Genomic DNA, 25506 nt, shown 5'->3' with positions numbered 1-25506 from the left:
GAGAGGACAGTACTAAAAGTACTCCTTGCTCTTTTGTCAACTTAAAAATACCAGGGAACAGCTGTCTCAATTTACACCTAGAATATGAGTTGTGAGGCAGATGCAATTTTAACTTACAAGGTAATGAAAGAGTTTACAGTTACTTTCAGTACATTTTTTTTATTGAGGATTTAAGTAAAACAATGAATCCAAAGGAATTGTTACACTTTTCACAGCTCTACAGATATAAATCCTTATGCAATGAAGAAACGTTATTAAATGAAATGCAAGTTAAAAAAACTAACAGTTCATATTAATGATCAGTCTTCTGCTGAAATTTCAATCCAGAATTAATTAGCTTATAAAATAAAATACATGGGAAATTGAGGGATTGCTTGAATTTCAATGTAATAAATATGAATTAGATTTTTAGTAACTTTTAATTTTCTGTAAAAACTTCACAACTGATAATGGTATTGATTATATTAAAGATGGAGTTGGTTCCTGAGTTAGTATTCCAGGCAAATTTAAAGAAAGGCATCTTCATGTTTGCTTTCTCCTGCTCTAAGCAAGCACGTTGTATAGGTAACAACTTGCAAAGAAAATGTTTACCAATAAATTAGTGTTGAATTAAAAAATTGATAAATATCAAAAAGAATTGTATATAGGGATAATCTGAAAGAGCACTGTTAAGGCATTTCCCCCACACCATAACAATGGTATAAAACATGAACATGACGCTTGATAGGATCCACAATAAAGTATGAAAATGTTTGTTCATGACTCTTTGTTGAAGGGTAGCACATACCAGCAGAATCCTGGAAAAAAAAAAATTATATATAATTATTTATATAAAACAACATTTAAGTGATAATCAACACATTTCACTATTACAGTGTATATATTTTCTGTCAAAACATCATGAAACATACACAAAATCTTTGATGATAAATTGGTGGTTAACAAATATTATTAAATATTTATTGACAGCAGAGTCTACCAACAATATATATGTACTATACACACATGCATAATTCTTTTGTTCAAGAAATTTAAAGTCCAATGGGAAATCCCATCATTTAAAAAAAAAGTGATTTTAAAGTGCTAATACTGTAAAAATTTTTATTTTGCAATTTTCTTCTATTTTTGCTTTCTTTTAGAACATGGTCCATACACACCATGAAGGCAGGGACTGTGTGTGTCTCTCTTTTTTTCTTAGTTTTTGCTTTACATATTGCAGACTTTTCATGATCATGGTAGAAATGGCCCTTCCGGAGGCCTGTTGTGATGGAAACTCTGTCTCATTTGTTTATCACCATGTTCTAGCTCAGCACATTAGCTGATACACAATAGATATTCAATAAATATTGCTGAGTGAGTGAATGAAGATGCTTAGAAACTGCTTCATATATGAAAATATCTTCTGTGTGATACTAAAATTCAAGTATTGGACTCTGTGATATAAAGACTTTTATGACATTCTCATTTTATTTGCCTATAAATTATGGTTTAACAGACTAGAGAACTGTGTTCTCTTCCATCTGAGTCACAGATTTAGCTCTAAAATAAGCAGGGAATATTATTAGATAAAGACAGAAAGGAAGCCAAGAGAAAAGTCCATACTGTTCCCCAAAGAAAAGCATAATCCATCCACTTATAATTTTAACAAAATTAAATAATATTATAATAATCTTTTTTCCTACACATAACAGTATCCTAGTTGCTACCTCCAGTTTTAAAAACCCTATTAATAATAAGAAATTAAACTGATTGGTTGCCAATTTCCCCTCAATACTTACATATGCTGTTACTTTAAAGACAGAAGAGATAATTTGTATTTTCTTGGTTTGAGGATGCTTTCGGACACTAAAACAGGAAAAAAATGGTAAATTCAAATGTAACAAAAACTGGCATAATACATTTTAAATACTGATCCCTTTTAGTATTTAGGTATTCTTATTCATATAAAACATGGAAAGACATCATAGTATCTAATTAAAGTGGTTTGAAAGGATGGCATTTGAGGTTTCATTCAAGGATGGGGCAAGGTCAACTGAAATGAAATTAGGAAATTGTATTTTACAGTTAGAAGTTTGATGTCAATCTGAGATTCAGGTGATGAAATGACTCCAAGGTCCAGAGAAAATTATTGGTAAAATAAAGTCAGACTGAGGTGCAGACAGCTGTAAGGGGTAGATGAAAACATACTAGATTAAAGAATTAAACAACTATATTTGAATGCCAGCTCTGCCACTGATTTGATATTTCAATTAGGGCAAGATTAACCTCTCTGAACCTTAATTTTCTCATATGTAAATTGGACATAATATGATTCTTTTTAGGATTACATGAAAGTTAAGTGAGATAATGTACATGAAAACTATTCATTAAATTAAATATTATATCATATAAAGAATAAATATCCCTTAGTCACTCTCTTTCAGTTGCTCTTCCCACAAGATTACTGCTGGCAATATATAATGAGAAAGCAAACTGACAATTGAGAGAAATAAGAAAGTAATATACTAATATAAATATAAACATAAACATATAAATATAAACACATATTTCATTTATACTATTTTACACTTTTGCAAAATACCTTAACATAATTTCATTTAAAGATTACAGAATTCAGTGAGGTGGGCATTATTTTACCAATTTTATAGACAATAAAACTACAGAAGTTAAGAGATATATTTATTTAAGACGATATCTGGAAATGGAATCCAAGGACTCAGTGACCAGTCCTTGTACTCCTCAGTCATTTACACCACACCCACACTCCACAAGTACATATGTATCAGAGGTATTCTTCACAGGTGACACATATAAGTTAGATTCTCCAATTAATCAGGTAAAAGTACCGCTTCCCTCTTCTATTACAATTGTAAAAGTAATGTGGAAAGAGGAGGAGGAAGAGGAGGAAGGTGGACTCTGTGGGAGGCACGTGTGTGTGTGTGTGTGTGTATTTGAGTTTATGCACCTACAGGGGATGACCACCCTGAAGCCATTTCAAGGTTTCAAGATTCTCAGGTCGTTTTCATCTCTACTAGAGATTTAATCCAGGCTTAAACCAAGAAGTCACATGATTAAATTGATTTTCATATAATTCTATGACATGGGGAGAGATCATTTTTAAATATTTATCTAATGCCTAAGATATACTGCTTAAAAATTGAAGATGACATTTAAAATTTTTTGCTTACCCAAGGGATGATTATAAGTACTCCATTTAAAACATTTGTATACACCTATATAACCACTTCTAGATCAAAATATCAAACATATCTATGTAATTTTTAATCTAAATCTTGACCTTGAGGTGATTATAAGGGTATAAACATATAAAAATTCACTGAGATGTACATTTATGATTTATACAACTCCCTGTATGCAAATTTTTCCTCAATTTAAAAAACCTAAAAAGAAAACTTTATAAAAGTTTGTGCTTATCAATAAGTTTAAAGAGAAATTTAGTATTTGATACTTCATTTAACAATCACTTAACACATTTTCTTGTACCATAAATGTATTATTTAAAAAGGAAAGAAAACATCATTTTTATATTATTAGAAGTTGGGTCCTAATAAAAATAAACATATTATTCCATTCTAGTACTTCAGACCCTATACTACTGTTAATTAAAAATATCTCTAACATAATTTGTCTGATTTTTTTTATAGGCCAAGCAAAGTCCAATATCACCTGTCCTATCTCTTTCTTTTTAATAATTCAATTTTATTGAGATATATTCATATACCACGCAGTCATACACCTATCTCTCTTAAGAAAAAAAGAAAACAAAATGCAAAGTGATATTCATTAGTGTCCTAGGCTGTTCTACTAATAGCTGCACCATACCAGATCTTTGGGAGTCACTAATGCACTCACCAGGTGTGCTGGTTTGGATATATATTTGTCCCTCCAAAAGATATATTTTAATCCAATCTTGTGGGATATTTGGATTAGGTTGTTTCCATGGAGATGTGATTCACCCAACTGTAGGTGATAATTTTGGTTAGATTATTTCCATGGAGGTGTGGCCCTGCCCATTCGGCCTGGGTCTTGATAGTTTACTAGAGTCCTTTAAAAAGAGCCATCACAGGCCCAGACTGCTCCAGCTGGGAGAGACATTTTGGAGACAGCCATTTCAACAGACTTCTGATATCCCAGAATTTGTCTGGGAGAAACTACGAGAACACCCCCAGATGCTTAGAGAGAACATCCTGGGAGAAAGCCATTTTGAAACTAGAACCCCAGAGCAGATGCCAGCCACATGCCTTCCCAGCAGACAGAGGTTTTCCGGACACCATTAACTGTTCTTCGGTGAAGGTACCCCATTGTTGATGCCTTAGTTTGGGCACTTCTATGGCCTTAGGACTGTAACTTTGTAACCAAATAAACCCCCTTTATAAAAGCCAATCCATTTCTGATGTTTTGCACAATGGCAGCATTAGCAAACTAGAAGACCAGGTAACCAGGACTTTTAAGGATGCTGGACATAATTTCCATACAGTTCTTTTCAAAAGTGTGATTGTGTTCACAACTTATCAATATCAGTTGTGATAATTTCTGAGGATCAATCCCATACTGCATCTAAACATCAGAATATATGGATCATACTAGCTAACTCTACTAATTTTAAGAATCAAGGTGAAGACATCAACATGATGTAAGACAACCCCTGAAAAAGCCTCTCTACAGATCCACTGAATAAAAGGACAAATCCCCTTGCTTAAAAGTCTGGGAAAGGTAGAGACTGGAGAAGGATTCCACAAATGCTGAATCAAAGAGAAAAATATCAGGAAGGAAACTTCTGTCTCTACCTGCCGATCCCCTTCCCACCCTCTCACTCAGTTCTGTGCAGCTTGGGAGTTGCTAGAGATAGCAGCCTGGGTCCCTCTCTTCCAACAGGGGCAGAAACCATAGAGCCACTTAGAGTAGTGAGTTAGAACCCCGTGCATATCCAGGCACAGGGACTCAAGTCCACAGAGACCCAGGGGGCAACACAAGCTGCTGAGCAGTGAAGCATACAAAAGGGCCCTCAGGAGGAAAAAAAAGAGAGAGAGACCACAATGGAATGGAAGCTGCCTGGTGGTGTGCTCACTCAATCCAGTTACTGCCAGCTGGACACTCAATCCTGGTTACCTGGTCTTCTGGTTTGCTAATGCTGCCATTATGCAAAACACCAGAAAAGGATTGGCTTTTATAAAGGGGGTTTATTTGGTTACAAAGTTACAGTCCTAAGGCCATAAAAGTGTTTTGTTTTGAAACAAAATGGACTTTTCTGGAGTGACCCACCTTTCTGATTTGAACCCATCTGGTCTGCCAGAGAAGGCTATCCTAATGGGGAAGTAATCAGAGACAGAAATGCATAATAGAGAAAAAGGGGGGGGGCGAGGGGCCGTTAAAACTGAACTTTATAAGACAGAAGGGTCCCAGAACTGAAAAGTGTAAGGAAAATAGGGCACTGAGGGAGAGAATTTAAACAAATCATAGATGCTGTGGAGAAAATTCTGTAAAAAAAAAAAAAAAAAAAAAAAAAAAAAGAGAGCAGATCAAGATTCCTGGAGAAGGAAAAGAGGAAAGCAGCTTTCTCCTGGAGGTGAAACAATTGCATAAAAAGTGCAGTCTTAAAAAACTGTACTGCATATCCAGGGAAAGAATCAGATGAAGAAGAGCTAAGAAAACCTGATCAGTTAAACTCAATCTATTCTAAAGATCCAGAATAAGTTGGATCAAATGTCAAAGAAGAGCCTTAACACAAAGCCAATTAACAATAAAACCTTAGACAAGAGGAGAAACTGACCTTCAAAGATACTTCATCAAGATAATCATATCCCCAGATATCAGCAAAAAATTACAAGCCATACTAAGAAACAGGAAGATATGGTTCAGTCAAGGGAACAAATTAACACTTCAGAAGAGATACAGAATTTGGAAAAACTAATCAAAGAAGTTCAAACAAATCTCCAAAATCATTTCAAGAAGATGAAGGAAAATATGCATAAAGAGAATAAAGGATATCAAGGAGACAATGTTTGAGCATAAAGTAGAATTTGAAAGTATAAAAAGAAATATGCCATAAATTGTGGGGATGAAAGACACAATAATAGAGATAATAAGTACACTAGAGGCACAACAGCAGATTTTAACAGGCAGTATAAAGAATCAGAAAATAGGAGACAGGAGAATTGAAATCACACAGGCAGAAAAATAGATAGAGGAAAGAAAAGAAAAAAATTGAGCACTGCCTGATGGATTTGAGTGATAACATGAAGCACATAAACATATGCATCATGGGTGTCCCAGAAGGAGAAGAGAAAGGAAAAGGGGCAGAAAGAATATAGAGGAAATAATGGCTGAAAATTTCCCAAATCTTATTAAAGACATAAATATACATGTTCAAGAAATGCAATGTATTCCAACAGAATAAATCCTAAGAGACCTACTCCAAGACAAATACTAATCAGAAGGAAAGCAATAATAAAGACTACAGCAGATAAATGAAATTGAGAATAAAAAAATAGATTAACAAAACCAAAAATTGATTCTTTGAGAGGATCAATAAAATTGACAAGCTCTTACCTAGACTGACAAAGACAAAAAGAGAGAAGATGCAAATAAAATCAGAAAGGAGAGGGGAGACATTACTACTGACCCCACAGAAATAAAAAGGAAACTTAAGAGGACACTGTGAACAACAGTAGGCCAACAACCTAGGAAAAATGGAAAAATTCCTAGAAACACACAACAAACCACACTGGCTCTAGGAGAAACAGACGATCTCAAAAGACTGATTACAAATAAAGAAAATGAATCAGTCATCAAAAACTTCCACCAAGAAAAGTCCAGGACCAGGTGGCTTCACAGGTGAATTCTACTAATCATTCCAAGAAGAAGTAATATCAATTCTGCTCAAACTCTGCCAAACTGAACAGGAGGGAACACTACCTAACTCATTCTATGAAAGCAACATCAACCTAATACCAAAGCCGAATAAAGATATTACAAGAAAAGAAATTACAGACCAACTTCTCTTATGAACATAGATGCAAAAATCCTCAACAAGATAATGCAAATGTAATCCAACAGCACATTAAAAGAATTATATACCATGATCAAGTGGGTTTTATCTCAGGCATGCAAGGATGGTTTAACATAAGAAAATCAATTAATATATCACATTAACAGAATGAAGGGAAAAAAACACATGATTATCTTGATGATGCAGAAAACATATTTGACAAAATCCAGCATCCTTTCCTGATTTAAAAAAAAAAAAAAACTTAGAAAATCAGGAATAGAAGTAAACTTCCTCAACATGATAAAGAGCATATATGAAAATCCCACAGCTAACATTGTACTCAATGGTGAGAGACTGAAAGCTTTCCCTCTAAGATCAGGAACAAGACAAGGATGCCTACTGTCACAACTGTTATTCAACATTGTGACAGAAGTTCCAGCTAGAGCAATTAGGTAAGAAAAAGAAATAAAAGACATCCAGATCAGAAAAGAAGAAATAAAACTTTTACTATGTGCAAATGACATGATCCTATATTTAGAAAGTCCCCCCAGAAACTATGATAAAGCTACTGGACCTAACAAATGACTTCAGCAAAGTGACGGAATACAAGATCAACATGCAAAAATCAGTAGTGTTACTATACACTAGTAATGAGCTATCCAAGGAGGTAATCAAGAAAAGAATCCCATCCACAACAGCAATTAAAAGAGTCAAATGTCTAGGAATAAACTTCATGCCTTTTTAATGTTAAATAATATTCCATTGTGTAAATATACCACATTTTGCTTATCCATTCATCGGTTGATGGACACTTCAGTTGCTTCAATCTTTTGGCATCTGCGTGTAATGACACTGTTCTGGTTTGCTAATGCTGCCATTTTGCAAAACATCAGAAATGGATTGGCTTTTATAAAGAGGGTTTATTTGGTTACAAAGTTACAGTCTTAACGCCATAAATTGTCCAAGGTTAGGCATCAATAATAGGTTGCCTCCACTGAAGGATGGCTGATGGCATCCAGAAAACCTCTGTTAGCTGGGAAGGCATGTGGCTAGTGTCTGTTGATCCAGGGTTGAGTTCCAGCTCTTCTCTCAGCCCCTATGCATTCTTCAAAATATTACTCTTGGGGCGTTTGCCCTCTCTTAGCTTCTCCGGAGCCAAGTGTCAGCAAAAGTCTGCTTTCAAAGGCCATCTCCAAAATGTCTCTCTAAGCTGTAGCTCTTCCAAAATGTCACTCTTAGTTGTTCTAGCATCTGGGCCAGTGTGGCTCTTTTTAAAGCGATCCAATTATGACCCACCCTGAATGGGTGGGGCAATACTTCCATGGAAATTACCCAATCAAACATTTCACTCATAGTTGATTGAGTCACATCTCCATGGAAACACTCAAGGATTCCAATCTAATCAACACTAATACATCTGCCCCCACAAGACTGCATTAAAGAATATGTTTTTTTCTGGGGGACATAATATATACAAACCAGCACAGCCACTGTCTTCAAAAATGTATAGGCAAACACTATGAACATCGGTGTGCAAATATCTGTTCAAGTCCCTGCTTTTAATTCTAAGTATATACCTGGTAGCGCTGAGTACATACCTGGTAGCATGATTGCCAGGTCATATGGTAATTAGCTTTCTGAGGAACTGCCAAACTGTTTTCTACAGTGTCTGCCTATACATTTTTGAGATGTAATAACTGATAATCTGCTTTCTAATAAAACAGTTCTAATGTACTATTTGATTTAAAGGAACCATAATATCTTTGAAAAGAACACATTTTCACAAACATTTAAAAAGCATGTCATTGTCATACAGCCACTGTCAAAAAAAAAAAAAAAAAAAAGCTGAAAAAGAATTCAGATGTCAATTAGTGATATGAATGAAGCAGGTCTGGTTAATACCAGGGCAAGCCAGGCCAAAGGGTAAACGTCGAAACTGATTGTGTTTCAAAACTTCAACTTCCATACGAGACCAAGGGAAGAGAGATCTATTTGGTACAGGATCTAAATTTTCTAAACGGTACAACTCTACAGTCGATTTGTTCAAACACCACAATTTCATGGAACTTTGAATAGGAAGTGAGATACGGTAGGTTAGCATAGGCTGTAGTGAAATAGTGACACATCCCAGAGTAATTTGGGCAGATATTAAAAAATATATTTACAGCCTCCCTCTCTCCAGCCCCGAGGATCTGGGGGAAGGTGCAGATGTGTTGGACATCCTCACCTGGACTGGTGTTGATGTTGTCACAAACATTGGGACTGGCGATTTGATGTGCTGAGCCCTCGAGCATGGGACTTGCCCTTATGAAGCTCTTGACTGCAAAGGAGAGTCTAAACTTGCATGTAGTTGTGCCTAAGAGTCTCCCCGAGTACCCCTTTGTTGCTCAGATGTGGCCTTCTTTCTCTCTAACTGAGCCATCTCGACAGGTGAACTCGCTGCCCTCCCCTCTACGTGGGACCCGACTCCCAGGGTTGTAAATCTCCCTGGCAATGCAGAATATGACTCCCGGGGATGAATGTGGACCCGGCACCGTGGGACTGAGAGTATCTTCTTGACCAAAGGGGGGATGCAAAATGAGACGAAATGGTTTCAGTGGCTGAGAGATTTCAAATGGAGTCGAGAGGTCACTCTGGTGGACATTCTTATGCACTATATAGATAACACCTCTTGGGTTTTAATGTATTGGAATAGCTAGTAGTAAATACCTGAAACTACCAAATTCCAACCCAGCAGTCTGGACTCCTGAAGACGATTATATAATAATGTAGATTACACGGGGTGACAATGTGATTGTGAAGACCTTGTGGATCACACCCCCTTTATCTAGTGTATGGATGAGTAGAAAAATGGGGATAAAAACTAAAGGACAAATGGGGTGGGATGGGGGGATGATTTGGGTGTTCTTTTTTCACTTTTATTTTTTATTCTTGTTCTCTTCTTTCTGATGTAAGGAAAATGTTCAGAGATAGATTGTGGTGATGAACGCATAACTATGTTATCATACTGTGGACAGTGGATTGTATACCATGGATGATTGTATGGTGTGTGAATGTATTTCAATAAAACTGAATTTAATAAAAAAAAAATGCTTAATGAAAAAGCATGTCATTGGATCCGTAGTACTTAATGAGGAAGAAAATATTTGTAAGAACATTTTTAGTGTTTTGTTTCAGCCAGAGACTCCTAAAATCACACTCTCAACATCTTCAAATATTAAGAATGGGCATCTTTGATAGAATGGAATACTGATGATGTGTATCTGAAAGAACAAGTCAGATACTGTAAGGCAGTTATTCATGTTTATTAGAAAGATAGTAACTGTTTTTCTAAAGCATGTGAAAATACACAAAATTAAAGTAAAGAAACAGGAAAAAGTAACCTTCTTGGTTAAGATGGTTTCTACAAATGACTTGATTGGATATGTAGTTCAGAATTCTAAGCAAATTACTGAAGTTATTTCAAATGTCACCTATGTTTCCACTACTTATATATTCCTTAAAAACTGCTATATTGTTCCACTCTATATCTACTGCTAAATGACAGAGCCTTAACTACATATCATAGCATCTGATCTAAATCAGCATGAGCTGACTAATATTAGAATAACAAGTAGTGCATGTGATAAGCAAACCAGCATAACTCTTAAGGGAGTCTGAACTCATTTAATCCATTCAATTAGGTATTGGCATCTAAACCATCTTAAATAAATAAATAAATATTTATTCTAATCATAATTTTCTACTGAATTTGATTTGGGAAAGACAATTTTTATCTCCCTCCTCATTCAACAAAGAAATTTATAAGCATGCTTAAATTTGGATTATCTAGAGAATAGTTAACAGTTCTCAAAGGAAAACACTGCTCTGTCTGGGCTGGTTCCCACACTCCTCCAGGATGAAAAACTTGCAATGCATCTCCCCTAAACCAGGAACATGGTGTCCTCCCCTTTGCAGGTCCCCCCGTGGGCTCCATTCTATCAAGACTTCCCTGACTGCTCACAGCCACACTGACAACTTCCTCTTTTGAAATTCTAGGGTATTTTTATAAGAGTCTAAAGAGCTAAGGTATTCATATTATAGTCTCAAGGTATTTATATTTTATTTGATAGAAACAACTGAGCATTTGATTATATAAAATTTTAAATTCTTACATACAAAAGATTTTAAACAACTACTTTACTATTTTTTATTATCTTACTTTCTTCTAATTTCCTTAATGTCAAGGGCAGTCTGTTATTCCTCATAGAGCCTCTTTAGAGCTACAATATTAATGATTGCTGTTTGCCTGATTGAATGATTCTATGGAGAAAATTCCTATTTTTTCTGTAAGGTGTAATGCATTTTGGCCACTTTCCCTTGAGTGGCATTAATCTTAGAATCATATTTTTTCTTTGCACCCAAAAGGTGCAGCAGAGAATCATCGGTGAGAATCCAGGGAAGGGAATGTTGGACAAAACAGTAGTTTCTTCAATGTTGAGGTCTGTCCTAAAGTTATTTCTATTTCAAATATCCAACAGAACTGCCTATACCATCTGCTCTTTCTCCTCCAGAACAATACATGGTAGTGAGGAATTCCACAGTTTCATGTGGCTGATGGGGCCACACAAAGTGTGGTAGGGGTGGGTTGGGGTGGGCTGCCTGTGCGTGCATGCGCATGTGTGTTGCATCTAGGGTGTGCTGAGGAGTATCGGCAGGGAGTGCTAGAAGTGGTCTGCTTAGCTTTCCGTAGCTGCAAATGATACAGACAGAATATATATATATATATATATATATATATATATGCTTTTTTCTAAAATTCAGTTTCTAACACCTCTTCTGACAGTCTTTATGCATTACACAACTTTTTCATTAAAATCAGAAACATATTTTAGAAATATTTTTCTGTTTTTAAAACCATGTCACAAATTAAATAAAATAGTAAAATCATGACGTTTGTTGTGTAGCTAACTGACACATAAATTTGAGAATTGAGGGGTTGAATATAAGGCTACAAACAAGGGTCGGACAAGGAGCTAATTCTGTTCCTTTCCTATTAAAGTAAAAGTATATACCTAAACTCTAGGACCCTTTGCTTGCTCTTGTTTCTTTCCCCTTTACCTTCAAAGATAATGAAATATCTTTGTCATTGGAAAACACAACCAATGAATTTCCACTTCAGTTAAAAATAAAAGTCTAAATAAGAGAACTTGTAAAGTTTTTATCCTTTGATCTTCAAAAAGAAACAAACAAACATCAAACAAACAAATCTAATGGAGTGACTAAAACAAACTGTATAACTTTGGGATTAATTTGAAAAGGTAAATATTACACCTATGCGAAAATTCTTCCACCTCTTTTGAGCAAAGTTAATTTTTTACTATTCCTCAAGCAAATTCAAACATTCTGAAAGGGCTCTTGTGTTCTCTTGAGACTGAAAAGGAGGCCCAGGGAAAAAGGAGGCCAGGAAGATGGCAGTTGCTAACAGAGATGGAGTGGGTGACAGGTCTGAATGAAGAAACAAGGAGAAAAGGCAGATGAAAAATGAGGCGACTGAAGACTAAAAGAGGGAAAGGGAAATCTAGAAACTTCCTAACCTGGAAGAGAGGGAGGAGCTGTTTTTACATACTTTTGTTGTTACTATGACTGGAAACAGAGGCAGTGTAATCCCACCATGGTTAAACAAATAATTCACCCAATTAACCAGAGATTTATTTGTGATCTATCAACATTACCTCACCAGATCCTTATAGAGAAGCTTTGTAGTTTCCAGATATGGATTAAGCTCATCTTCATACTGACAGAGGGCTCCACCAAGGCAAAGATGTTTAAAAAGACAAAACAGGAATTCATCTCTATCTGGTTGGCTGAACACTTCGTATTTCTCTGAGTCTTCCTCTAGCAGAACCTATATTAAGATGACAAAATTCATCTTAATGTAACATAATTTGAGGTTCTAATTTATATGTTTTCAAAATAGTTTCAATTTATATATTTAAAAATAATCTTAAAGTTATTTTGAGAACCAATCCTGAGGCAATTGGAGAGAGTGATCTGGGAGATTTGCACCTATTTCCACTAAATTTGATCATTAGGCACCAATGTTCACTGAAAGGAATAAATCAAAATTTAAAACACAGCTAACTAAGCCTTTCCTTCTTCCACTTTATTTCTTTGTTCCAGTTTTTTTTAAATAATCGTTTTACTGCTGCCGTATTTTTAGTGTCATCTCAAGTCTTATTTGAAGATAAGAATGTAAAAGTATAAATAAATGGGGAAACTTCTGCATTCATAAGGTTTCTCTTCTTTGCTTCTAAACATAAATTTAAGCTAAATTTGTGACTAAATTTAGCCTAAACACAGAGACTAAATTCAAAGGCTAAAGACAAATGATCATTTTCTAAGCCCTCTCACCTTAACAGAATTTGGATCATTACTTTCCTCACCTTACAGTTACACCATTTTGAAGCATTCAGGCAACTGGAGCCTAATACCCACCTCTCTTTTTCCCACTCCCCTCCAATAACATCGACTTACACATCACCTATCTACACTGACTCTTGTCCTCCTAAGACCTCACTACCTCTTTCAGAAAACAGTCTGACTGGATTTGACGTGGGGGATTTTCTCATACCATTAGACATTACAGGCAATTGAGTAATTTGTTGATTGTGGATGGACATGAACAAGTTGATGAATGTAAGCTATAAAAGTATTTCTTTTATCAATATGTTTATACCCCACCTACTTTAAAAAAAAGAATGTAAAATAGTTAATAAAAATATGGATACAATGTAGGGCCAAAATAATTAATAAAAGATAAAAACTAATCAATAAATAATTGGGAGCAGAAAATAAACACCCATAAGAACTCTAGATGGAAAAGGGCTATAAAAATTGTACTTGACACTTAACACTACCATACAGGGAAAGGAGGAAAATATGATGAGTTATACAACAATCACTACCTAGTGCAAGAAGTACATGTAATTAGAAAAACTAATTAAGCTAAACATTTTATTTACCCCAATCTCTAAGAAAAACCAGAAAGTCATTGTATAAAAGGCATTAAAAAAAAACCCAAACCACTCTACGATGTCCATATACAGTTACTTATGACTTCAGGATGGTAAGTGTAGGGATCTTATTGCTCTCTGGGCAATCTTCCCCTTGCCCCTCCCTCCCTTCCTCCACCTCTTTCTCTGTAATGAAATGATGTGATATTGAAGCCCAAGTTTGCAGCTACCTGGAGATTTGGCTTAATACAAGGGTGAATAAAATTCCTTAGGAATGAAGTTAACACATTCCTTAAAAAGCACTCTCAAATACTGAATTGATTAGATGGTGCATATTTAAACATTACAATAATTTTAAAAAAGATTTTGGAATGAATTTTAAAACAAATTATATGGCTGTTCTTTGTCTCCATTCACAAACAGATCTCCAGGTATAAAATGGTTAAGTCGTCAAACTTCTGAGCTGCGGCAGTCAGGAGGAGGTTAACAGAACTTACATTACATAGCATGCCAATAGAATCTGTGTTACTGCACAACGGGAGGTCCCTTTATAGTTCAGACTAAAGCTGGAAGGTAGGATTTTGTTTTTTCTGCGTGTTTTTTTTCAGCCAGAAAGCAAGCAAGTTAAACCTTCCCTTTGCCACAGGGTGGCAAAGAACACAAGAGGAAAACAAACAGGCAATTAGCACAACACTGAGTCACAGCTTTGCAGTTTTGCAAAGTATTCTGCTGGAAAGTAAATCCTCCGTTTAAAAAAATAATTAATTAATTTAAAAAATCAATTGATTTAAAGATAGAGACATCAAAACATGTGGAAATGAAGTAGATAAAGTGGCATTTCAGTTCAGTGGAGACAAGGTAGTTAGTTTTAGGAGAACTGACTACACATTCAGAAAAAAAAAACAATTGATGAGGCTCTCTGTAGAAGTGATGGTTAATTCTCTGAAATTAGAGATAAGGACCTTGAGACAAAGAGTAAGTATGCCAGTGGTGGGGGGGAGGAGGGAGAAAGAAGAGAAGAGAGATGACAAGAGAAGAGAAGAGAAGAGAAGAGAAGAGAAGAGAAGAGAAGAGAAGAGAAGAGAAAAGAGAAAAGAGAAAAGAGGATTAGTAGTACCCAAAAGGAGAGAAACCCTGAATAGACCAAATCCTTCCTGAACTATTCATTTCCAATCCTTGTTAAGGAGGAATAGAAATTAATAGACATCCCCACTCTATAGTATTTATAGTGTCTTATGTTATATATAATTATACTTCCATTAACTGAAGAGCAAACTATATGCAGTCCATTCAACTGTGTGTTTGATTATTCTCAATTAGTTAATTTTATTTTCTTTTTAAACTAAGTTATAGAGTCCTTTTAGATATCGCCCTGGTATATACCAATGTACAGACTGACTGGATGTTTCTGTTTCCTGCAGATAAGATTCCTGTGTCCAGAGTGGCAGTTCAGTAGCTTCCTAAGTTCATTCCTACCTGGATTTAAATTCATTAGACATGTCCATCCCCCTTCCCTCTTACTGTAGAATAATTTTTTGATAAAGAGTAGTAGCTGCTAACATTATTGAAAGCTTACTAGTTGCCAGGCATTGTGCTAAGCACTTTAAATGCATTATCATACATCATTTTCAGATTATTCTTATTTTATAGATGAAGAAACTGAGGCTTAGGTTAAATATCTCAGCTATGAAGTTGCAGAGCCTGGATTCGAACCTATGTCTCCTTTGATGCCAAAGCCCTAATTTTTAATTTTTGCTCAATATTTATAATAATGATACATTAATGCATTTCATTTTAACAGCATTTCCTATATTTTTTAAAAATGCATTTAAATGCTTTTTCAACTCATTTTCTCAGCGAGGCTCAAGAGATTGAATGATTTGCCTAAGGTCATTTCTATCTTGTAAATAATAAATCAGGAATCAGGTAAATAATCCATACCTTCTGATTCTAGTTCCATGTACCTCTCACTAACACATTTAATTCAGTAATCAAATGGCATTGTTGATCACAGCAATGAGACAAAAAGATTCTTCTTTTACTTCAAGGATGTTTTAAATATTCATTTGATATTTTAAGGGCTACATTTACTGAATAGACCAGGGTTTTGTCTTCCTCACTACCAATGACATTTTGGGCCAGATAACTGTTTATTCTGAGAAGTTGTCCTGTGCACTGTATGATATTTAGCAACATCCTGGCCCCCTACTCACGGGATGCCAGTGGCATCTCCTTCCAGTTGCGACAACTAAAAATGTCCCATGGGGGGCAAAGTCACCCCAGGTGAGAACCACCAAAATAAACAAATAATTAAATTGAGGGGAAAAGTGCCATCCAAGAAGAAATCTACCCATGAAATGATTTATCACTAATTATCAACAAGAGGTATTCTATGGGCTTTAGGCAGGCAAAAGTTTTGACATTTTGCATTTCCTGAAATAAATTTCTACAGTGAAATTTTAAAATCCTTTACTTACTTTTCGTAACTCATCAGAAATGAGAAAGGGATCACAAAAAGAATCTAAACACTTAACAATATGTCCATTGTCTCGTACAATATCTTCATCATATAAACGATCAAAAAATGACATTGAAAGCTGTGTGCAAGGAACGTTTATTACTTCTATTTTTTTCACTTCAGTTCCTGAAAAAAAGAAGTTTTATATATAATGAAGATATAAAAATTAATTTAACATTCTAAATTATTTTCAAAATATCACTATGCAGAGATTCTATATTTAAATGAAACATTAGAGATTTTATTAAATTCTTATTTTACCACTTGTTCATTTTTATTAGTCATTAAAAGTTTTATACAAAATCCACCATTTCAGGCCTAGACGAAGGGATTTATGAATGTTTAAAAATGAAATGCATTTTTTTGTGTGTGCCTAGGGAGTTCTTAGACCAGTTTTAATGCATATATCAGAATTATCTATAAAAGCAGAGGAATTGCTTTTGGATTTGTAACATGCCTAATGCTTTATAATTTACTATTACAAAAAATCATTTTAATTAATGTAAGTAATGAGGTTTTCTAAAGTCCTTGAAGGTTTCTTGAAAACATCTCTCCATTTAAAAATTTCTCCCTTATTGTCTCATTTACAGGGTTTTATTGAAAATGTGTGTGGGGGGGGAGTTTTCCAAGTCAAGGTAAATTTCAAACCAGGCTGTAATTAGTTCTCTTGGATTAGAGAAATTTGAAATAATGGCATTTTGTCTACTTTTCTCTTGTAGCTCTAGTTTTTGTCCTCCTATATATCCCCTTCCCTCCCTCCACGTCTCTTTCCTGAATGTGTCTTTCAGGAATGGATTTTCTGTTACTAGAATTTCTGCTAAATTACAGAAAGGCATAAAGATAGAAGTGAATATTTTTTATTACCCACTCACTCATTCAAAATCTCTCATGCACACACATACCCACACACACTCAGACATAAAGAGGTTGTATCTTTTTTTGTTCAAAGTTCTAGGGAGATTGCAGAACCAGTGTGGTGGCCTTCCATGTGTCCTTTCCCTGGAAATAGCTGCTGAATCTTTGACCTGAGGAGTCACTTGTCCTTAAGCAGAGTTCAGTAATACTGGCGGCTGTTTGTGCTTCCTTTCTCTGGCAGGCCACCTGGAATCCTGCCAGGACCTGTTGCTCTGTGTTATGGTCCTATGAGCTAGTTAGGAAGCAAGAAGAATGCCTCAAGCCAGGAACTGTTTATGCCTCAGTAAATTCAAAAGCTATGCTAAGAGAAGCTCCTTTTGTTACAGAGCACCTTCCTCTGAGGGATTAGATAAGGTGAAAAGAAAACCATAGAAAATGATAGAATATTTCTGAGCAATGTCAGAAGACCAGAGAAATGAGAGCTGAGAGCCATGGAGAGTCCATCATTTCCAGAAGAGGTGGCCACAGGATAAGTGAGTGGCATTGGGCCATTCTAATAAATCTACCGTTTCTCTGATATGGAAAGTGGCAGGGGGATTTGGATGGTGAGAGAAGGTAGTTAAATTCAAACCTCTGAATCTGAGACATGAAAATAGCATTCCTTTAGGAAAGAAAAGTGTTTTTCAAGGAAAAAAAATACTTGTATATTAATTTTAAAAATTGTATGAAGAAATTTACTCACCTATTATTGCTGTTAGTTGTAACATCTAGTTGTTAATTATCAGCATAAATAAATAATATAGCCACAGGGGTTTTCTTTTTTCTTTCCCTTCTTTTTATATTTGGTAGTGTTTTCAAAATCCTTTCTGAAAGATTTGTATTAGTTCAGTAACCTACTTTTCTTTATTATTATGGTCACTTCTAAAAGATGTTAATCTAGATGTTCATGACCTATGCCAGTTGGGGAGTTTAATTATTTAAAGGGACTTTTTGAAAGTTCAGTTATGTTATTTCAGTGATAGTGAGCAATTATCCACCAAAAAAAAGGGAAGAGGAAACTGAAGCATGAGGAATCTAGATTCTATATATTTTGAATCATGCTTTAAATCTGCTCAAGATAGGTTAAATTAATTAAGACATTTCATGAATATAGACTGGATAAATAAATTTTTATCCCAGGTATGTAGAAATATATTTATTTCTGGATAAACCTATAAAAAAGCACACAGTAATAAAATCAAATTTATAGTTTTAAATGATCAATAGTAAATGTAACTATTAATTATTATTTGTTATTGTATTCATATGCTTTTTCTGAGGAATGGTTATGTGAATTTACAGTTTGGTTTAAAATAATGCTAATATTATCAATTGTGCTTTTATCAGTGGATGTATGCTCAATTCATAAAGGTTTGTCTAAATATAAAATACAACCTTCTAGTTCTGGTAATGGATGAATGTGATTAATCCCACTGAATGTAATGCTTTGAAATGGTTGAGATGGTAAAATAAAATAAAAAATTATTATTTTTTTCAACTAAAGAGACAACGACAATTAAATGCAATACATGATCCAGGACTGGACTAATAATGGGGGAGAAAAGGCCCTAAAGGACATTATTAGGACATATGGGAAAAAAATGGAATATAGACTATAAGCTTTATATCACTGTTAAATTTCTTGAATTTGATAACTATACCTAAGGTACATTAGTGAATATCCTTATTCTTAGGAAATGAACATGAGCGTATTAAGTGATCAAGGATCATGAGGTAAACAACCTACTCTCAAATGTTTAGAAAGTAAAAGATAGACAGATATAGAACGATATGGAAAATATGGCAAAATGTTAAAAGTTGGTGGATCCGGAGTATCTGGGTGGAGGACTATGTTTGAGTTCTCTATGGGTTTGGAATTATTTTTGCAAATGTCCTATAAGTTTGAAATTATTTCAAAATAAAAAGTATAAAAGAAACCCCCCAAAAAACAAAAACTGTCCTGCTATTTATAAGGTGTCTAAGTTTTGGAGAACCCTATACAGTTTAAGGAAAAACCAGATTTCAAGACTGAATGTTCTCTTGTTCCCGCTGAACACACATGGCTCTCAGTGGGGGTACAGAAATATTTTTCTCTAGATGTTAGGTGTTTTTTATCACAGATTCAGTAATGTCAAAAGTGGAAAGATGCTACAACTTTTGTAACTTAAAAAAAGTAGAAAGATGAACTAAATTATCTTTTAGGGTCTCTTCAAGTTATAATTCTAAAAGTTTTTATTAAATTCTCATATGTATTTGATACAGTTTCCATTGATTAAAAACAACACTAACCATAACTTTTTATTCAAATTAAACCATGGCTCTTTACCAGAAGAATGATGAGGACAATTTTTTCCCTACTGTAAATTCAAGTTTATAAAATAATTTTAACATGAAAATGATATGTTATTCTGGATATCACTAAGGTATCCCATTCTTCAATGTTTAGATATCATCAAGCTGACCAGAACATGAAAGGAAATTTGCCTATGAAATGGCATAAAAAAACAGTTATTGTACTAGGTTCGCATAAAATCTGTATACTTTCATAGGTTGGTAGGAGAAACAATTTATCTAATTCAAGAAAAAAAAAGTTTGAGCCTCTACTACAAGGTAAGCATCATGAGACATGAGAAAAGATAAACATTTTTATAATCACAGTAGGTGACTGAATATAATAAATCCAAGAAGGGTATAAAACAATGAGACTGGGAAATTTGGAAGGAGAGAATAATTCTGTCCTGGCAACAAGAAAGGTTTGACAGACACAGTGGCTCTGAATATGAGCTTGAAGAAAGGATAAAATTTTTAATGGCAGCTGACTGGAGAAGAAAGGCCTTTAAAGATAGAAGGAATAGCTCTGGCAAAAGCAGAGCAGCACCTAGGCAGGGAGAGTGTCGGGTACATGAAGGGCTTTCTGAATTTGGGCTGATACCCAAAGATGAAGAAACAGGTATTTACACAGTCATTAACTGGAGTCCTAATGATAACTTTAAGTATAATCACAAAGCCCTGTGAATTTTTAGATATACTTGGAAGATACGTTTGAGTTCAATGAATACAACTAGGCAGTGTTTCTATAAGTACGATTCCTAAGGGGCAGCATAAGAATCATCAGGGGTCCTTGCTCAAATTACAATGCAGCATCTTGTGCTCTAACCCCATCTCAGAGTTCCTGGATCAGAATTTCTGGGCACGGGACATTTTGATGAATCTCCCAGGTGATTCTTAGGCTTATTAAAATGTAAAAAGAACCTTTATTCTTGAAGCCTAAATTATTTCTATGAGTCTTTTTTTTTTTTTTTTTTAAATTCAGTTTTATTGAAATATATTCACAAACCATACAGTCATCCATGGTATACAATCAACTGTTCACAGTATGATCATATAGTTATGCGTTCATCACCACAATCTATTTCTGAACATTTTCCTTACATCAGAAAGAATCAGAATAAGAATAAAAAATAAAAGTGAAAAGAGAATACCCAAACCATCCCCCCATCCCACCCTATTTGTCATTTAGTTTTTACTCCCATTTTTCTACTGATTTTTTTTCAATTTTTTAACTTTGTTTATCAAAAAATTAAAAACAAACAGGCAAACAACAACCAAAAAAACCCACAACATTTCAAACAAAGCAATGGATTAAGGAAAACAAATAACCTAAAATAACTACTTTGCTTCCAATATGTTCCTACCATACCCCAAGAAAATTAATAAACCATGTCCAAACAGAGGAGTAAGAAAAACAAATAATCTAAAATAACTACATTGCTTCCAACATGTTCCTACCATACCCCAAGAAAATTAACAACCCCTAAGAAAACAAAGGAATAAGAGAAAAAAAAAACCTAAAATAACTCTATTGCTTCCAACATGATCTTACTATATCCAAGAAAGTTTACAAACCATAATCATTCCTGAGCATTCCCATAACATTGAGATTACCCTCCATAGTTTATCTGTTCTTATTAGATTATCATTCCCCCTCCACTAATTGGTATCTCTAGGTCCCCTACATTCTACAGTATAAAACATTGTACATTTTTCACAGAATTCACATTAGTGGTAACATACAATATCTCTCTTTTTGTGCCTGGCTTATTTTGCTCAGCATTATGTCTTTTTTTTTTTTTTTTTTTTAATCTTCATTTCATTGAGATATATTCATATACCACGCAGTCATACAAAACAAATCGTACTTTCGATTGTTCACAGTACCATTACATAGTTGTACATTCATCACCCAAATCAATCCCTGACACCTTCATTAGCACACACACAAGAATAACAAGAATAATAATTAGAGTGAAAAAGAGCAATTGAAGTAAAAAAGAACACTGGGTACCTTTGTCTGTTTGTTTCCTTCCCCTATTTTTCTACTCATCCATCCATAAACTAGACAAAGTGGAGTGTGGTCCTTATGGCTTTCCCAATCCCCTTGTCACCCCTCATAAGCTACATTTTTATACAACTGTCTTCGAGATTCATGGGTTCTGGGTTGTAGTTTGATAGTTTCAGGTATCCACCACCAGCTACCCCAATTCTTTAGAACCTAAAAAGGGTTGTCTAAAGTGTGCATAAGAGTGCCCACCAGAGTGACCTCTCGGCTCCTTTTGGATTCTCTCTGCCACTGAAGCTTATTTCATTTCCTTTCACATCCCCCTTTTGGTCAAGAAGATGTTCTCCGTCCCACGATGCCAGGTCTACATTCCTCCCCGGGAGTCATATTCCACGTTGCCAGGGAGATTCACTCCCCTGGGTGTCTGATCCCACGTAGGGGGGAGGGCAGTGATTTCACCTTTCAAGTTGGCTTGGCTAGAGAGACAGGGCCACATCTGAGCAACAAAGAGGCATTCGGGAGGAGGCTCTTAGGCACAACCATAGGGAGGCCTAGCCTCTCCTTTGCAGCAACCGTCTTCCCAAGGGTAAAACCTGTGGTAGAGGGCTCAACCCATCAAACCATCAGTCCCCTATGTCTGTGGTCATGTTAGCAACCATGGAGGTGGGGTAGGCGAATACCCCTGCATTCTCCACAGGCTCCTCAAGGGGGGACTGCATCTTTTTTTTTCCTTGTTTTTTTTTTTTTTTAACTTTCCCTTCTTTCTTAAATCAACTGTATGAAAAAAAAGTTAAAAAGAAAACAAACCTACAATAAAAGAACATTTCAAAGAGACCATAACAAGGGAGTAAGAAAAACACAACTAACCTAAGATAACTGCTTAACTTCCAACATGTTCCTACTTTACCCCAAGAAAGTTACCTAATATAGCAACATTTCTGTGAACTTGCTCCTACTATATCCATCAGAAATTAACAGACCATAGTCATTCCTGGGCATCCCCAGAACGTTAATTAGCTTATCTGTTCTTCTTGGATTATTGTTCCCCCTTCCTTAATTGCTCTCTATTGCTAGTTCCCCTACATTCTACATTATAAGCCATTTGTTTTATATTTTTCAAAGTTCACATTAGTGGTAGCATATAATATTTCTCTTTTTGTGCCTGGCTTATTTCGCTTAGCATTATGTCTTCAAGGTTCATCCATGTTGTCATATTTTTCACGAGATCGTTCCTTCTTACTGCCGCGTAGTATTCCATCGTGTGTATATACCACATTTTATTTATCCACTCATCTGTTGAAGGACATTTGGGTTGTTTCCATCTTTTGGCAATTGTGAATAATGCTGCTATGAACATTGGCGTGCAGATATCTGTTCGTGTCACTGCTTTCCGATCTTCCGGGTATATACCGAGAAGTGCAATCGCTGGGTCGAATGGTAACTCTATATCTAGTTTTCTAAGGAACTGCCAGACTGACTTCCAGAGTGGCTGAACCATTATACAGTCCCAGCAACAGTGAATAAGAGTTCCAATTTCTCCACATCCCCTCCAGCATTTGTAGTTTCCTGTTTGTTTAACGGCAGCCATTCTAACCGGTGTTAGATGGTATCTCATTGTGGTCTTAATTTGCATCTCTCTAATAGCTAGTGAAGCTGAACATTTTTTCATGTGTTTCTTGGCCATTTGTATTTCCTCTTCAGAGAACTGTCTTTTCATATCTTTTGCCCATTTTATAATTGGGCCGACTGTACTATTGTCATTGAGTTGTAGGATTTCTTTATATATGCAAGATATCAGTCTTTTGTCAGATACATGGTTTCCAAAAATTTTTTCCCATTGAGTTGGCTGCCTCTTTACCTTTTTGAGAAATTCCTTTGAGGTGCAGAAACTTCTAAGCTTGAGGAGTTCCCATTTATCTATTTTCTCTTTTGTTGCTTGTGCTTTGGGTGTAAAGTCTAGGAAGTGGCCGCCTAATACAAGGTCTTGAAGATGTTTTCCTACATTATCTTCTAGGAGTTTTATGGTACTTTCTTTTATATTGAGATCTTTGGTCCATTTTGAGTTAATTTTTGTGTAGGGGGTGAGGTAGGGGTCCTCTTTCATTCTTTTGGATATGGATATCCAACTCTCCCAGCCCCATTTGTTGAAAAGACCATTATGACTCAGTTCAGTGACTTTGGGGGCCTTATCAAAGATCAGTCGGCCATAGATCTGAGGGTCTGTCTCCGAATTCTCAATTCGATTCCATTGATCTATATGTCTATCTTTGTGCCAGTACCATGCTGTTTTGGCAACTGTGGCTTTATAATAAGCTTCAAAATCAGGGAGTGTAAGTCCTCCCACTTCGTTTTTCTTTTTTAGAGTGTCTTTAGCAATTCGAGGCATCTTCCCTTTCCAAATAAATTTGATAACTAGCTTTTCCAAGTCTGCGAAGTAGGTTGTTGGAATTTTGATTGGGATTGCATTGAATCTGTAGATGAGTTTGGGTAGAATTGACATCTTAATGACATTTAGTCTTCCTATCCATGAACATGGAATATTTTTCCATCTTTTAAGGTCCCCTTCTATTTCTTTTAGTAGAGTTATGTAGTTTTCTTTGTATAGGTCTTTTACATCTTTGGTTAAGTTTATTCCTAGGTACTTGATTTTTTTAGTTGCTATTGAAAATGGTATCTTTTTCTTGAGTGACTCTTCAGTTTGTTCATTTCTAGCATATAGAAACATTACTGAATTATGTGCATTAACCTTGTATCCCGCTACTTTGCTAAATTTGTTTATTAGCTCTAGTAGCTGTATCGTCGATTTCTCAGGGTTTTCTAGATATAAGATCATATCATCTGCAAACAATGACAGTTTTACTTCTTCTTTTCCAATTTGGATGCCTTTTATTTCTTTGTCTTGCCGGATTGCCCTGCCTAGCACTTCCAGCACAATGTTGAATAACAGTGGTGATAGCGGGCATCCTTGTCTTGTTCCTGATCTTAGAGGGAAGGCTTTCAGTCTCTCTCCATTGAGTACTATGCTGGCTGTGGGTTTTTCATATATGCTCTTTATCATGTTGAGGAAGTTTCCTTCAATTCCTACCTTTTGAAGTGTTTTTATCAAAAAGGGATGTTGGATTTTGTCAAATGCTTTTTCAGCATCTATTGAGATGATCAATTGATTTTTCCCTTTTGACTTGTTAATGTGTTGTAATACATTGATTGATTTTCTTATGTTGAACCATCCTTGCATGCCTGGAATAAACCCCACTTGGTCATGGTGTATGATTTTTTTAATGTGTCTTTGGAATCGATTTGCAAGTATTTTGTTGAGGATTTTTGCATCTATATTCATTAGGGAGATTGGCCGGTAGTTTTCCTTTTTTGTAACATCTTTGCCTGGTTTTGGTATTAGATTGATATTAGCTTCATAAAATGAGTTAGGTAGTGTTCCATTTTCTTCAATGTTTTGAAAGAGTTTGAGTAAGATTGGTGTCAGTTCTTTCTGGAAAGTTTGGTAGAATTCCCCTGTGAAGCCATCTGGCCCTGGGCATTTATTTGTGGGAAGATTTTTGATGACTGATTGGATCTCTTTGCTTGTGATGGGTTGGTTGAGGTCTTCTATTTCTTCTCTGGTTAGTCTAGGTTGTTCATATGTTTCCAGGAAATTGTCCATTTCCTCTACATTCTCCAGTTTGTTGCCATACAGTTGTTCATAGTATCCTCTTATAATTTTTTTAATTTCTTCAGGATCTGCAGTTATGTCACC

The 25506-nt window shown here is 35.3% G+C and overlaps 1 protein-coding gene across 2 annotated transcripts in view; it reads right to left on the bottom strand.

The window, feature by feature from the left end:
- Positions 1–205: 205 nt before the first annotated feature.
- Positions 206–25506, bottom strand: part of CFAP300 (cilia and flagella associated protein 300) — a 46552-nt gene continuing 21251 nt past the window's right edge. For both annotated transcript variants that reach the window (XM_037841363.1, XM_037841364.1), the window contains exons 4-7: positions 16482–16648; positions 12724–12896; positions 1779–1845; positions 206–797 (exon numbers count right to left, since the gene is read on the bottom strand). In XM_037841363.1, coding sequence (XP_037697291.1) covers positions 669–797; positions 1779–1845; positions 12724–12896; positions 16482–16648 — 536 coding nt within the window. In that variant the 3' untranslated portion in view covers positions 206–668. The remainder of the gene's footprint in view (positions 798–1778; positions 1846–12723; positions 12897–16481; positions 16649–25506) is intronic.

This window comes from Choloepus didactylus, chromosome 6 (genome assembly GCF_015220235.1).
Source record: "Choloepus didactylus isolate mChoDid1 chromosome 6, mChoDid1.pri, whole genome shotgun sequence".
Classification (NCBI taxonomy): Eukaryota; Metazoa; Chordata; class Mammalia; order Pilosa; family Megalonychidae; genus Choloepus; species Choloepus didactylus.
The sequence above is the reverse complement of the archived record's forward strand: the minus strand, read 5'-3'. Positions and strand labels throughout refer to the sequence as shown.